The sequence below is a fragment of the Carassius auratus genome, unplaced genomic scaffold (genome assembly GCF_003368295.1).
Source record: "Carassius auratus strain Wakin unplaced genomic scaffold, ASM336829v1 scaf_tig00014999, whole genome shotgun sequence".
Taxonomy (NCBI): Eukaryota; Metazoa; Chordata; class Actinopteri; order Cypriniformes; family Cyprinidae; genus Carassius; species Carassius auratus.
In genome coordinates, this window is record NW_020524535.1 from 60,001 (window position 1) to 72,500 (window position 12,500).

Genomic DNA, 12,500 nt, shown 5'->3' on the forward strand with positions numbered 1-12,500 from the left:
TCAGTCACACACTATATATAACTCTTACTGATGTTTGATAGCCTGTGATGTTTCCTAGTTTCCTTGTTTTTGAGTTTCCTTGCCTTCATGTTTTTGATCTTGGACTGTTTCTTGTTTTTGATTGTGTGCTGCCTGTCCTGATCATTGCCTGTTTATTGGATTACTCCTTTGGATTTTCTTGGATATTACTGTTTTGCTGGTGTTTGACCCTGGGAAAGTACTTGGGAAAGTAATCTGATTACATGACTCGCGTTGCTGTAATCCGTTACCCCAACACTGATGTAATCATGCAATCAGTAAAAGTAACTGGTCTAATTATGAATATTTTTAAATGTAACAATTTCAAGGTTAATTTTACAAAAATCTCAATTTTATTCTTTCCTCAACAGCACACTCATACTCTTGATAGTTTATAACATTCTATTCTTATTAAGTGTATGTTGGTTCTTTTCGTTGTTTCACTGTTGGATGAGGAACATGTCAGTGCTCTACATCACATGTATGTCGTATGAAGGAGACAAAGAATGAATCTGGATCCTTCTGGAGCTCTGACTGACGTCTGAAACTCTTCACTCACCTGGAAGTGAGGACTGGACACACACTTGGCCAGCTGACGGAAGAGCGGCTCCATGACCTTCACGAACTCGGACGGCTCGATCACGTCCAGGATCTCCTCCAGCTCGTTGAGGAACATCACCTCCTTCGGACTGTGAGTCTTGGGCCAGTATTTGAGGAGAGCCATGACCACCTGCACAGCGGCAGCAAAGCCTCATGGGTCGCATCAATCCCATAATGCACTGAATGCTGTCTGAGCGTGTGTGGTCTTACCGGTTCAGTGAGCGTGCTGTCCTTCTCCAGGAACTGAACCACACAGTACGCCAGCTGGAGCGAGACGAGACGGTGTTAAGCGCTGGTCAGTGTGAGTGACCGGTGTGTAATGAGCGGAGCGTGGACTGACCTGCGGGTGATAGACGCTCAGAGACTTCACTTTGTGCAGCGGCAGTAACACCTTCAGCAGGAAGATCTTGTGCTCCTCTTTTAATGGTAAAGCAAAGCCGTTGATGATGCTGTCGGACAGAAGAAACACAGCTGTCAGGGATCAGAAGATTTCCCAGCATGCACCGGGACAGCTGATGTTTTACCTGCCCAGGATCTCCAGTAACTCTGCGATTCCGTTGTGATGCTCCGTCTCGTAAATAAACCTGCAAACACACACAGAGAGACACTTACACACAAACCTGAACCTTCTTCCAGAGAAGACTGTGTTATCAGACCACTAACACGGAGCATGAAGGCACTGCTCACCTGTAAAATATGTTATTAATTTGCTTTCTAATGTAAGCGCGCAGCCCGAGAAACTTCCCGTATATTCGGTGCAGGGTGGTTTTCAGGAAATCTCTCTCTCGTGGATCTTCACTGTCGAACAGCTCCAGAAGCTGAAATCAGTTCAGAAGCAGTCTCTCACACGTCTGAACTCAAACTGAGACTTCAGCTTCTATACAGTGAAGGGAAATATCTGCATACCTGCATCACAAACTTCTGGTCGATGTATTTCTTTGCGATATTCGGCTGAAAGTCGGGCGACTCTAGAAACCGCAGGAAAAACTCGTACACCAGCTTTGAGAAACAGAGAGATATTATATTTATATATGAGGATACTGATATTTTTCAGGATTCACAGATGAATAGAAACATAAAGAAGAACAGCATTTATTTGAAATAGAAATCTTTTGCAACATTCTAAATGTCTTTACTCTCACTTTGGATCAATTTAACGCATCCTTAATGAATAAAGTATTAAATAACAAAAAAACAACAACATTTGAATAAAAAGTCAAAGATTTTTCGTCTTTACGCCTGACTCTTGAATGGAAGTGTGTCACAGTTTCCACAGAAATATTGTGCTGCTGTGTTCAACACTGATAATAATCAGAAATGTTTCTTGAGCAGTAAAGCATCATATTATTCTGATTTCTGAAGATCATGTGACACTGGAGACTGGAGGAATGATGCTGAAAATACAGCGGAGCAACACAGAAATACATTACACTTTAACACAGATTCACACAGAACACAGATGATTTACACTGGAAAAAGATATCACTATTTTTACTGTATTTGTGATTGAATAAATGCAGTTTCTGAGTAATTATTCCTAATGTGTGGCCGGCCGTGTAGCAGCTCATCACTGGTTGTGCACTGGTCAGAAGCGGTCAGATACGCTGTGAACGGTGTCAGGAAGCACCTGTAGATGAGGCCACGCTGCTTCCAGAGTCGGTTCATCCTCCTCCGGGTCGAACTCTGCTCCCGTGGGGTTCGATGAGGGCGGAAGAGCCCTGAACATGTTCACCGCAAACTACAACACAGACACAACATCAGCTCCCTGACCCTGAACAGCATCTCACATGGGTCATGCGTGTGAAGAGCATGTGAAGTCCGTGTCAGTGAAGAGTGAGAAGATCATGAGGGACTCACCATGTGCACCACCTCTGGGTAGATGGGCTCCGTGATCACACTGCGGTTGTGGTTGATGTACTCCACCATCTCGCTCAGCGCCGCCCGCTTCACCTCCTTCCATTTCAGGTCACTGAGCGGATCACACAGGAAGTCGAACAGAACGCAGCACTGACGCAGCTTCTGGATGAAGAGCTTCTCCTGCTCGGCCGGAGCCACATCTGGAAGACACCATCAGACCAGGATGAAGATGATGAAGATGATGAGGATGATGAAGATGATGAGGATGATGAGGATGATGAGCTCAGTGCATGTGATACACAGAAGCCCACAGGTGCTTATTAACTGTGATAAAGGTTTCTTGTGTGAGGTTAACCAGTCCCTTTCCCAACATTAAAATGGTTTGAGATCAAAATCTAGACTTACATTCTCAGGCCGAGCTGATCTGAGCTGGACTGATGTTATAATACAGGTCTAATCACGTCACACACACACACACACACACACACAATATCCTGTTTAAACACCGATAGTAACTCTCTTATAAGCTCTTTCCACATTCTTCTCAAATCTTTCAGAGCGGTTCCTGTCTGGTGTGATTATGATTTCAGTAATGGCACATGCTCCGCACACGAGAGTGTTATCTGATCCGAACCAAACGCCAGCAGTGTATTACATGTTTACATGAGAGCACGTGAAACACACAGAGCAGCGGTGAAGAGAAGCGTCACGTTTACACACACACTGAAGGGACTAACCGATATCTGGTTAAAGTCGACTTCAGCCGTAGTTCATATGAATCCGTAAAGCCTCTGACACGTGGATAAAAGCATCGCTCTCCGACTGACTCATAAAATCACTTCTGAACCTTTCAAACCATGTAAAGTACCATATAAACATTATATCAGCCACCATATCGGTTTGGGCCGATGAAAGTTCATTTTTACTGTTATCGTTATCAGTCCTATAAGAAAATTTGGCAGATATATGAAAACCGCTAAATAATAATAATAGATAATATTTCCTTCAGAGACACTTTAGATGCACAGTGTGCTCTATGATGCTTTTTTAATAACTTGAAATATGATCGGAAACTTGCACTGGTTCAAACTAATCTGCTGTACTGTATATGTTTGATTTATGTTGTAGTATTTCAGACAGGTAACAGTGAGACTCTTTCTGTGATCAGGTGTTCAAAATGAAATAAAAATCAAGATTTTGATTTATCAACCAATATATTGGTTATCGGTTTTCAAATTTAAAGAGATATTGGTTATCGCTCACACACACACACACACACACACACACACACACACACACACACACACACACACACACACGTTTGTTTCTGTGTAGAGTGTGTTCATCCCATAGGTGTAATGGTGTTTATTCTGTAGAAACGGTATATTCTATCTCCTTCACCAACCCTACACCTAACCCTAACCCTCACAGGAAACTTTGTGCATTTTTACTTTCTCAAAAAAACTCATTCTGTATGATTTATAAATGTTTTGAAAAATGGGGACATGGGTTATGTCCTCATAAGTCACCCTCTCCTTGTAATACCTGTGTCATACCCATGTCATTATACAGAGTTGTGTCCTGATATGATACAAAAACAAGAACACACACACACACACACACACACACACACTGTCACTCTCTCTATTACACACACACGCTAGCTCTCTCTCTCTCTCTCTCTCTCACTCACACACACACACACACACACACACACACACACACACACACACACACACACACAGGGTTTACTCTCTGTCACTTGTGTGACCATTGTATGCCATTCAGAATGAGAGAAATGCTGTTAAACAGCGTAACACACAAACACAACCCCCTTCCTTCTTCTCTGACCTCACTTCCTGTGACATCACTGCTGGAGTGGTGGGGGGATGGGCAGGAGACGCTAACTACAGCCTTCGGTCTCATGCAGTGCCTCAAACACACAGATCGGTCAGGAAACGAGGCGAGTGACCCTCACAGTCCATCAGCGAGCGGCGTGAGACACAGATCACTCACCTCTGAAGTGCATGAGAGCCACCGGCGGGAACGGCCCGTTGGGATTAGGAGCGTCTACCACCATCCTGCCTCAGACGAGCTGCATGTCAGCACACGCCGCAGATAAAACACAGAAGCTCCTACACCGCCAGAGCAGACTCCATTTGAACACAAAAGCTGAGCAGAAAATGAAGCTGTGTGCTGGAGGAACCGACTGCTGGATGATGTCATCAGGAGCTACGAGCCCATTGGTCCACTGCACACAGGAGCAGTGACATCAGCAGGCCCCTGCAGGTGGAACCCTATTGGTCTCCTGCCCAGGAGGAGGCGGGACTTACGGGTCCTCCAGCACACATCTAAAGCTGTCACGCCTCATTACTCTGTGTGTGTGTGTGTGTGTGTGTGTGTGTGTGTGTGTGTGTGTGACTCCTGCTGAAGCCTGAGAAAACAAACAGAGAGACACTGAACAACACACAGAGTCTGAATCACTCCGGCACTGAACGCAGGAAAGCCTCACATCTTCCTGTGCATCTAAACTCCACCACTAACACACTGCAGCACACAGAGCTCTTCTGATCCACTACTAAAACACTTCTCATCCACAGCCTCCTTTTCAAATCACACCAAAGGTCATAAAAACTACAAGCAAACAGCCTTCCTTCAGTTTTACATTAGAATCTGAGATGTTCACAGCGGGCTGGATCAGATACTTCAGAGTGATAAACATGAAAATAATAGTGTTATTAATGTTTAAAAATTCAAATTCTGCTTTGAAGATTCAAACAGGCTCTACAGAAGACAATAGAGTCGCTGTTAAACTGAAGGATGTTTCTGCAGTTGCTGTATAACAGGATCTCCTGTGACATCTGCTGAAGGATTTATAACATTTATCCTGACAAACACACACAAACTACTAATCCTAAACTACTTTCCATTCAAAGTCAATATTTATGAATGCAGTTCAGCGGGGCATTGATCTGGTGCTGGATTCTGTAAGGGCAAACAGGATGCTTTCAAATAAGAAATAAGATAACCTTGTCTGTCTTGAGTGATTCTGACTCTGATAAAATGATGATTTTAGAGCGTTTATTCTTATATTATTGGCTTGTTTAGTTTAGGTCTTAACTTTCAGTTCACTCATTGATTCAAGAATTGAGCGCATGTTTCTAGTGCTTTCATGAGTGTCAGAGAGCGAGGCTTTGACAGAAGTGTGACACTAACCCAGCGGGTGTCTAGATGATCTGGAAGACAGCGTGTCATTGAGATGCACGAGCATCCACTGAGATCTAAATTATGCATGACTCTGCATCCTGCTGATTAAAGAAAGACCAGAATCCACTGGAGCATCAATTCTTAATATAAGGCCTGATTAGAACGGACAAATCTGATGCAGTCGAGATCAGCAGTGAGGCTTTTAAAGAAGTCTCTTCTGCTCATCAAACCTGCATTTATTAGATCAGAAGTACTTGATTACTATATTATTACTTAATTATTGATAATAATCTTCATGTTTCTTGAGCAGTCATCATATTATTCTGATTTCTGAAGATCATGTGACACTGAAGACTGGAGGAATGATGCTGAAAATACAGCGGAGCATCACAGAAATACATTACACTTTAACACAGATTCACACAGAAAACAGATGATTTACACTAGAATAATATTTCAGTGTGTTTGTGTGATGTGCTGGTGTCTCTCGTTAGAGGCTTTGCTCGTCAGGAGGCCGTGGCTCTCTCTGAATCACCTGAGAGTGTGTCCAGCGGCAGCAGCTCTCGCTCGAGGCTGACGGGGAAACACGAGGTGCTCAGTCTGCGATGTTTCTTCAGAGCGCTGGGGTCAGACGTGTGTTTGGAGCGCAGCAGCTGAGCGCTGGGAGGCTTCCTGGAGCACACACTCTTCTTCTGAAACCAGAGTCACACACAGCAGCTTCCTGTTACACACACCACTTCCTGCTGGAGGAATCAGTTATCCACGGATCTGTGCTATATTCCCAGCAGAATGAGACCGGCTGTTTTACACTCAATAGTGTTTGGACAGTAGTGTGATCTTCTGCGGTTCATGTTTCCTTCGGTCAGATCTGTTAAATGTTGTTGTTTACCAGCATGACTCTGGAAATACTATAATACTGATTCTCCTTAAACTTACATAGTAATACAATCAAATGAACTGGTATTAAATAGCAAATCAACTGAAATTAAAGAGATTTTATATATAGACCTGTGCTGTGCTAATAATAAATAATATTAATATTAATTATAGTGAATAATAAATCACTATAAACAGGTTCCATCTGATCTATTCCTGCTGAAGTTAAGATAAACACTTTATAAAGTCTAGCTGAATACTGTTAACACTGGTAAAATAAAAATAAAAAAATCTAACATGAGATGCTGCAAAGTCAAATCATCTGAGAGTTGACCACTTTTCATCCTAATAATCGATATTTACCTCATTATCAGAGCCCTGATCATCTTCATGCTGTTTGCTTCCCCTTCTGCTGGATCTCTCAGACTGAACATTTATGACAGAACAAGATACAGACTGTTAATTGAGCTAATCTGCCTAAAAGATGATCTACGAATATAAAAGTTAATCCATCAAAGAACTTCTTAAGTGTCACCTTGTCTTTCTTTGACTTGTGCGGCATCATGAGTGACAGATCTGTGAGCGCGCGCGGGATTGACACTCACACGTGCGCGCGCGGGCTGGCAGGTGCGTGTCTCGTGACGTCAGTCGCTCAGGTCCAGTGCTGTCCAGACTCAGTACCGTTATTCAGAGCTGGGGTCAGCAGGCCCTGTGTCTTCGTTCTGTTTATTTATTTGTGCAGTTTCCACAATGTTTAAGTTTTTTACAAGTGTGTAGTTGTGTCCAGGTACAGAACCCGAATAATCAAATGTAGAACAGCACTGCATAGTGTTCAGTGTTTAAATATACAGTCAAAACAAATGTATTCAGACACTTTCAACATTTCTCACATTATCACTGTTTATTCGCTATAATTTAGATAATGGTAATAAATTATAAGAAGAACTCAGAACAGTCAGAACAAATTAATATTGATAACGTCAGATAACTTTGATAGAAAGGTATGCAATGGATTACAATCAACCAAAACTTCAGACAATTTTTTTTTTACACAATAATCAATACTTTGTTGATCATTTACAGCGATGCTTAAGTAGTCCACTGTCTTTGGGTATAATGTCAGTTTTCTTTATTTTGCTATACTCACTTAAATAAATGAACTACACACACTGGTAAACAAAATATATAGAAAATTATATTTGGTGTCTGAATAATTTTTGGACATGAAAAACATGAAAAATAACCCAGAAACATAAAACAAATTAAAAAAGACTTTCAATCAGTCTGACACATTTTATAAGAATTATTTTGTCAATACAATACAAATTCACATGTATCACTAGCATCAGCTGATATGCGATTAATATTATAACGGGCACTCATAACCTTATTTGCATATGCATTTTTTATTTTATTGTTTGTTTGTTTTTTTCGTATATTTGCAGCAGAAACGGTTTTTCTTTGTTGTATTGCAGTAGATACGCGCGAGCGCGAGACGCTTCTCGGCTTTCTGGGATTTGTAGTTCTAGTGTCACCTTCACTCGTTTGTTCGGCCGGTGGAAAAACTACATATCACAGACTTCCGTGAAACAATAAGGTTCGGCGACGCGCGGGGCGCTGGTCATTCCGGTGATGAGTCGGAGTCCGTGATACAGCGGATCTCTCTCACAGCTCCATCATCGGTTCTTTGCGCTTCGCTGCGGCGGGAAATGTCTGACGGTGGCGGAGGAGAGGACGGCGGCGGCGGGATGGAGGTCTCTGCCGCTGTACAGACGGTAGCGGACGCGTCGGTTCTGCAGAAACACATCCGAAAGCTCGTGCCGCTGCTACTGGAAGATGGCGGCGACGCGCCCGCTTCTCTCGAGAGCGCGCTGGAGGAGAAGAGCGCGCTCGAGCAGATGAGAAAGTTCCTCTCAGATCCTCAGATTCACTCGATTCTGGTGGAACGGAACGCGCTGAAAGGTTAAAAGTCGCACCGCATGATCATGCATTAAACACACATGAAGGGTTAAAGTCTCTCACACGTGTGATTAAGCTCAGATGACCTGCATCTCGATATCTGGGCGCGGTTTTGCTGTGACTGTCATCGATCTAATGATATTTTACTGCAATCAATCATCGCAGGGTCTGTGTAGCCCCGCCCTGTCTGACGCCTTACTTTCAACTGTCAAAATTATAGTTCACCATATGTTAATTTAAAAAACGGTGATGTAAAGAGGCTGATGGTGAAAGTGACTAATAAGTGATTGATTCGCGTTCAGGGCGTGTTTGCTGCACTGCAGATCAGTGACGTCACGATCGACGCCATCTGATCGAGACTGCGACGCTCTGTGCTCGCGCGCGGGGGGGTGTGTGTGTGTGTGTGTGTGTGTGTGTGTGTGTGTGTTCAGACTCCAGCAGTAACGCAAAAAGCGGATGCTGAATTCGGGATGTGACGGTATCAGATTCAGCATGGACCACGGTATTACCGCGGTATTGAAATAAGTTACAATTGTTGTCATGATACAGTAACACCTGTTGGGTTTAATAGCTTTTTTCTTATAACAAACACAAGTGAACGTTCCAATACAGTAAGAAAATACACAAAACATGTATGAAGGAAATGTTTCAAACAGATTAAAGTGCAAAATAATTCAAAAGCACAATAGCTGACACATTACAATAAGATCTCGTTAGTTAATCTTAGTTAATGGATTAACATTAGATATGAGCAATAGCTACATTTGCTACAGAAGTTTTTATTCTTTGTTTAAAAAATACAGCTGTTCGTGTTATCTTCATTAAAGAATACAGTTACAACTTTAAATTTTATTAAAATGTTATTAAATGTTAAATGTAATAATTTTTCTCTGGTAGTTTGTGTTAATTAATGAATTAACTAATAGAGGCTTAATGGAAGGGGCATATCTAGGGCATGTTGTAGTTCAGATTATAATGTAAAAGTTTGAAAATAAATATCCTGTTAAGTCTAATTCAGGTGTTCAGTGATGTGAAGAACACCGTAGTAAACAGTCCTGTTCAGGGTTGCCAGGTGCTCACAACAGATCCTTCCCATTCATGTTCCAGGAGATAAATATCATCAGGTTAATGTGAACACAACTGTGTTAAAGACGCTGATCCGGGGGAAAACTGCAGACTTGGCAACACTGCTGTTGTGTTTACGGTGTTACCGGGGCAACGGCTCCCTCAGCGCCCCCTGCTGTCAGACGGACAGCGCTTCAGTGCGCTGCTGTGTATTTAAACAACTGATGTGGAAACATTTCTTAAAATGTATTCATTGGTTAAAATGAGGAATAATTTGTAATGAATTAATCACTGTATTTTGAAGCGCCAGTATATTTAGTCTATACATGCTGCTGATTTATTTCACATGCTCATGTTTTCTTCATGTCAGACGTGAGCTGATTGATCACTAACGGTTGTGTGTTGTTCTGCAGAGGATGTAGGAGATGAAGGAGAGGAGGAGCGCGAGTGCATTTCCTACAGCATCAGCATCGACATCCACTACGGGCTCAAATCAAACAGGTGTGTGGACCTGATGACTGTGTGTGTGAGGAGCTGATGTGTGTGTGTGTGTGTGTGAAGCTGATGACTGTGTGTGTGTGTGTTTGTTTGTTTCTGTGTTCTGGTGTTGTGTTCTGATGATATCCGTGCTCTTCCAGCCTGGCTCTGATCAAGCGGACCGCTGTGATCGATGCAGATAAACCCATCTCCACTCAGGTGCGAGTCCTGACTCTGAGCGAAGACTCTCCGTACGAGACGCTGCACTCCTTCATCAGCAACGCTGTGGCTCCCTACTTCAAGTCCTACATCCGGGAGTCTGGTAAAGCTGACAGGTGAGGTCTGCTCGGAGCGAGAGAGAGAGAGAGTCAGGTGAGAGCCGGTCCTCACGGTGTGTGTGTGTGTGTGTGCGCAGGGATGGGGATAAGATGGCTCCTTCGGTGGAGAAGAAGATCGCGGAGCTGGAGATGGGCTTACTGCACCTGCAGCAGAACATCGAGATCCCCGAGATCAGTCTGCTCATACACCCCATCATCACCAACGTGGCCAAGCAGTGCTACGAGCGCGGAGACAAGCCCAAGGTCACAGACTTCGGAGATAAAGTGGAGGATCCCAGCTTCCTGAACCAGCTTCAGTCCGGAGTCAACCGCTGGATCCGGGAGATACAGAAGGTTTGAGATGTGCTTCAGATCACCTTCTTCTGTTACACTCTAATGCTGCTTTGACACCAATTTTTGCTTCTTTTTAATCTCTGAATAAAACGGATCAGTTTCTTTCTACATGTTATCAGCCTGTATGATCCATAAAAGCCTGAAGCAGCAAATATGATGCTGAACAAAACGTGTACCTTATCTTATATCTGTTTTAATTCAAGGTTCAATGAATTTTTCAATGTCAGAAAGTTAAGTTTGTTATCCCTGATGCTGATCTGTGTGGAGCTCATCTGCAGTGTTTTTGGTGTATATGTGGCGCAGGCCTACAGTCGATGAGGGTTACAGGATTGTGTCGGTGTGTTTCAGGTGACTAAACTGGACCGAGACCCGGCGTCTGGAACGGCTCTGCAGGAGATCAGCTTCTGGCTGAACCTGGAGCGAGCTCTGAACCGCATCCAGGAGAAGAGAGAGAGTCCCGAGGTGCTGCTGACGCTCGACATCCTCAAACACGGCAAACGCTTCCACGCCACGGTCAGCTTCGACACAGACACGGGTGAGCCGTCTGTCCGAGGGAGATCTCACGCTGTGCTCCGTCACGCTTGTGACCGCTCTGCTGTTTCTCTCAGGTCTGAAGCAGGCTGTGGAGACGGTGAACGACTACAACCCTCTGATGAAGGACTTCCCTCTCAACGATCTCCTGTCGGCCACTGAGCTGGACAAGATCCGGCAGGCGCTGGTGGCCATCTTCACTCACCTGCGCAAGATCCGAAACACCAAGTACCCCATCCAGCGTGCGCTGCGTCTGGTGGAGGCCATCTCCAGAGACCTGAGCTCTCAGCTGCTCAAAGTGCTGGGCACCCGCAAGCTCATGCATGTAGCGTACGAGGAGTTTGAGAAGGTACTCGCCCCTCGGCTTGAGAATAACACACAGAACCAGATCGCAGATTAGAGTTTCTGAAGTCTTGTTTGCTTCCTGCGCAGGTGATGGTGGCGTGTTTCGAGGTCTTCCAGACGTGGGAGGACGAGTACGAGAAGCTGCAGGTGCTCCTGAGGGACATCGTGAAGAGGAAGAGGGAGGAGAACCTGAAGATGGTGTGGCGTCTCAGTCCGGCGCACAGGAAGCTCCAGTCCCGCTTGGACCACATGAGACGCTTCAGACGACAGCACGAGCAGCTGAGAGCCGTCATCGTCCGAGTGCTCCGACCTCAGGTGTGACCCGACGGCTTCTGACCATTCTGTTGTTGACCAGTCAGAGATTAATGATTCCTGACCAGGAAACCTGCTTTTCCTTTTGCGTTTGTGTGAAAGAGTCTGCGATACCAGGATGACTTAAATTAAATTAAATTCAGGCATTTAGCAGATGCTTTTATCCAAAGTAACTTTGTGGAAACAGTTTTTACCTGACATTGTTCCCTGGGAATCGAACCCACAACCTTGCGCTGCTAATGCAATGCTCTAATATTGAATTGAGTTCTAATATTTTATTATCAGCCAACCAATCATAAAGCTTCAGAGCGTGTAGAGCTGACTGCAGTGATCCGGATGAGTCTGTGATATTTACCTGTTATCTACAATAACACACCCTGGAGTCTGCTGACGGACCAATCAGAACAGAGCTAATGCAGTCTATGTCTCTCTCCAGGTGTCTGCCGTTACCCAGCATGCTCAGGGGAAGACGGCCGAGCCCGACGATATGAAGGTGGCCGAGGTGCTCTTGGATGCCGCAGACGTCAACGCCATCGAGGAGGTCAATCTGGCCTACGAGAACGTGAAGGAAGTGGACGGACT

The 12,500-nt window shown here is 44.2% G+C and overlaps 1 protein-coding gene and 1 pseudogene across 3 annotated transcripts in view; one reads left to right on the forward strand and one right to left on the reverse strand.

Moving 5' to 3' along the window:
• The window catches only part of LOC113074527 (serine/threonine-protein phosphatase 2A 56 kDa regulatory subunit gamma isoform), a 7,784-nt gene extending 3,075 nt beyond the window's left edge, over nucleotides 1–4,709 (reverse strand). For 2 of the 3 annotated variants that reach the window (XM_026247368.1, XM_026247369.1), the window contains exons 1-9: nucleotides 4,492–4,709; nucleotides 2,476–2,675; nucleotides 2,246–2,356; nucleotides 1,525–1,617; nucleotides 1,306–1,436; nucleotides 1,143–1,202; nucleotides 959–1,067; nucleotides 829–882; nucleotides 578–748 (exon numbers count right to left, since the gene is read on the reverse strand). In XM_026247368.1, coding sequence (XP_026103153.1) covers nucleotides 578–748; nucleotides 829–882; nucleotides 959–1,067; nucleotides 1,143–1,202; nucleotides 1,306–1,436; nucleotides 1,525–1,617; nucleotides 2,246–2,356; nucleotides 2,476–2,675; nucleotides 4,492–4,555 — 993 coding nt within the window. In that variant the 5' untranslated portion in view covers nucleotides 4,556–4,709. Of the gene's footprint in view, nucleotides 1–577; nucleotides 749–828; nucleotides 883–958; nucleotides 1,068–1,142; nucleotides 1,203–1,305; nucleotides 1,437–1,524; nucleotides 1,618–2,245; nucleotides 2,357–2,475; nucleotides 2,676–4,326; nucleotides 4,467–4,491 lie in introns of those variants that run through there. The other variant, XM_026247370.1, reaches the window with a different exon arrangement.
• A 3,453-nt stretch (nucleotides 4,710–8,162) lies between these two features.
• Nucleotides 8,163–12,500, forward strand: part of LOC113074537 (cytoplasmic dynein 1 heavy chain 1-like) — a 38,794-nt pseudogene continuing 34,456 nt past the window's right edge.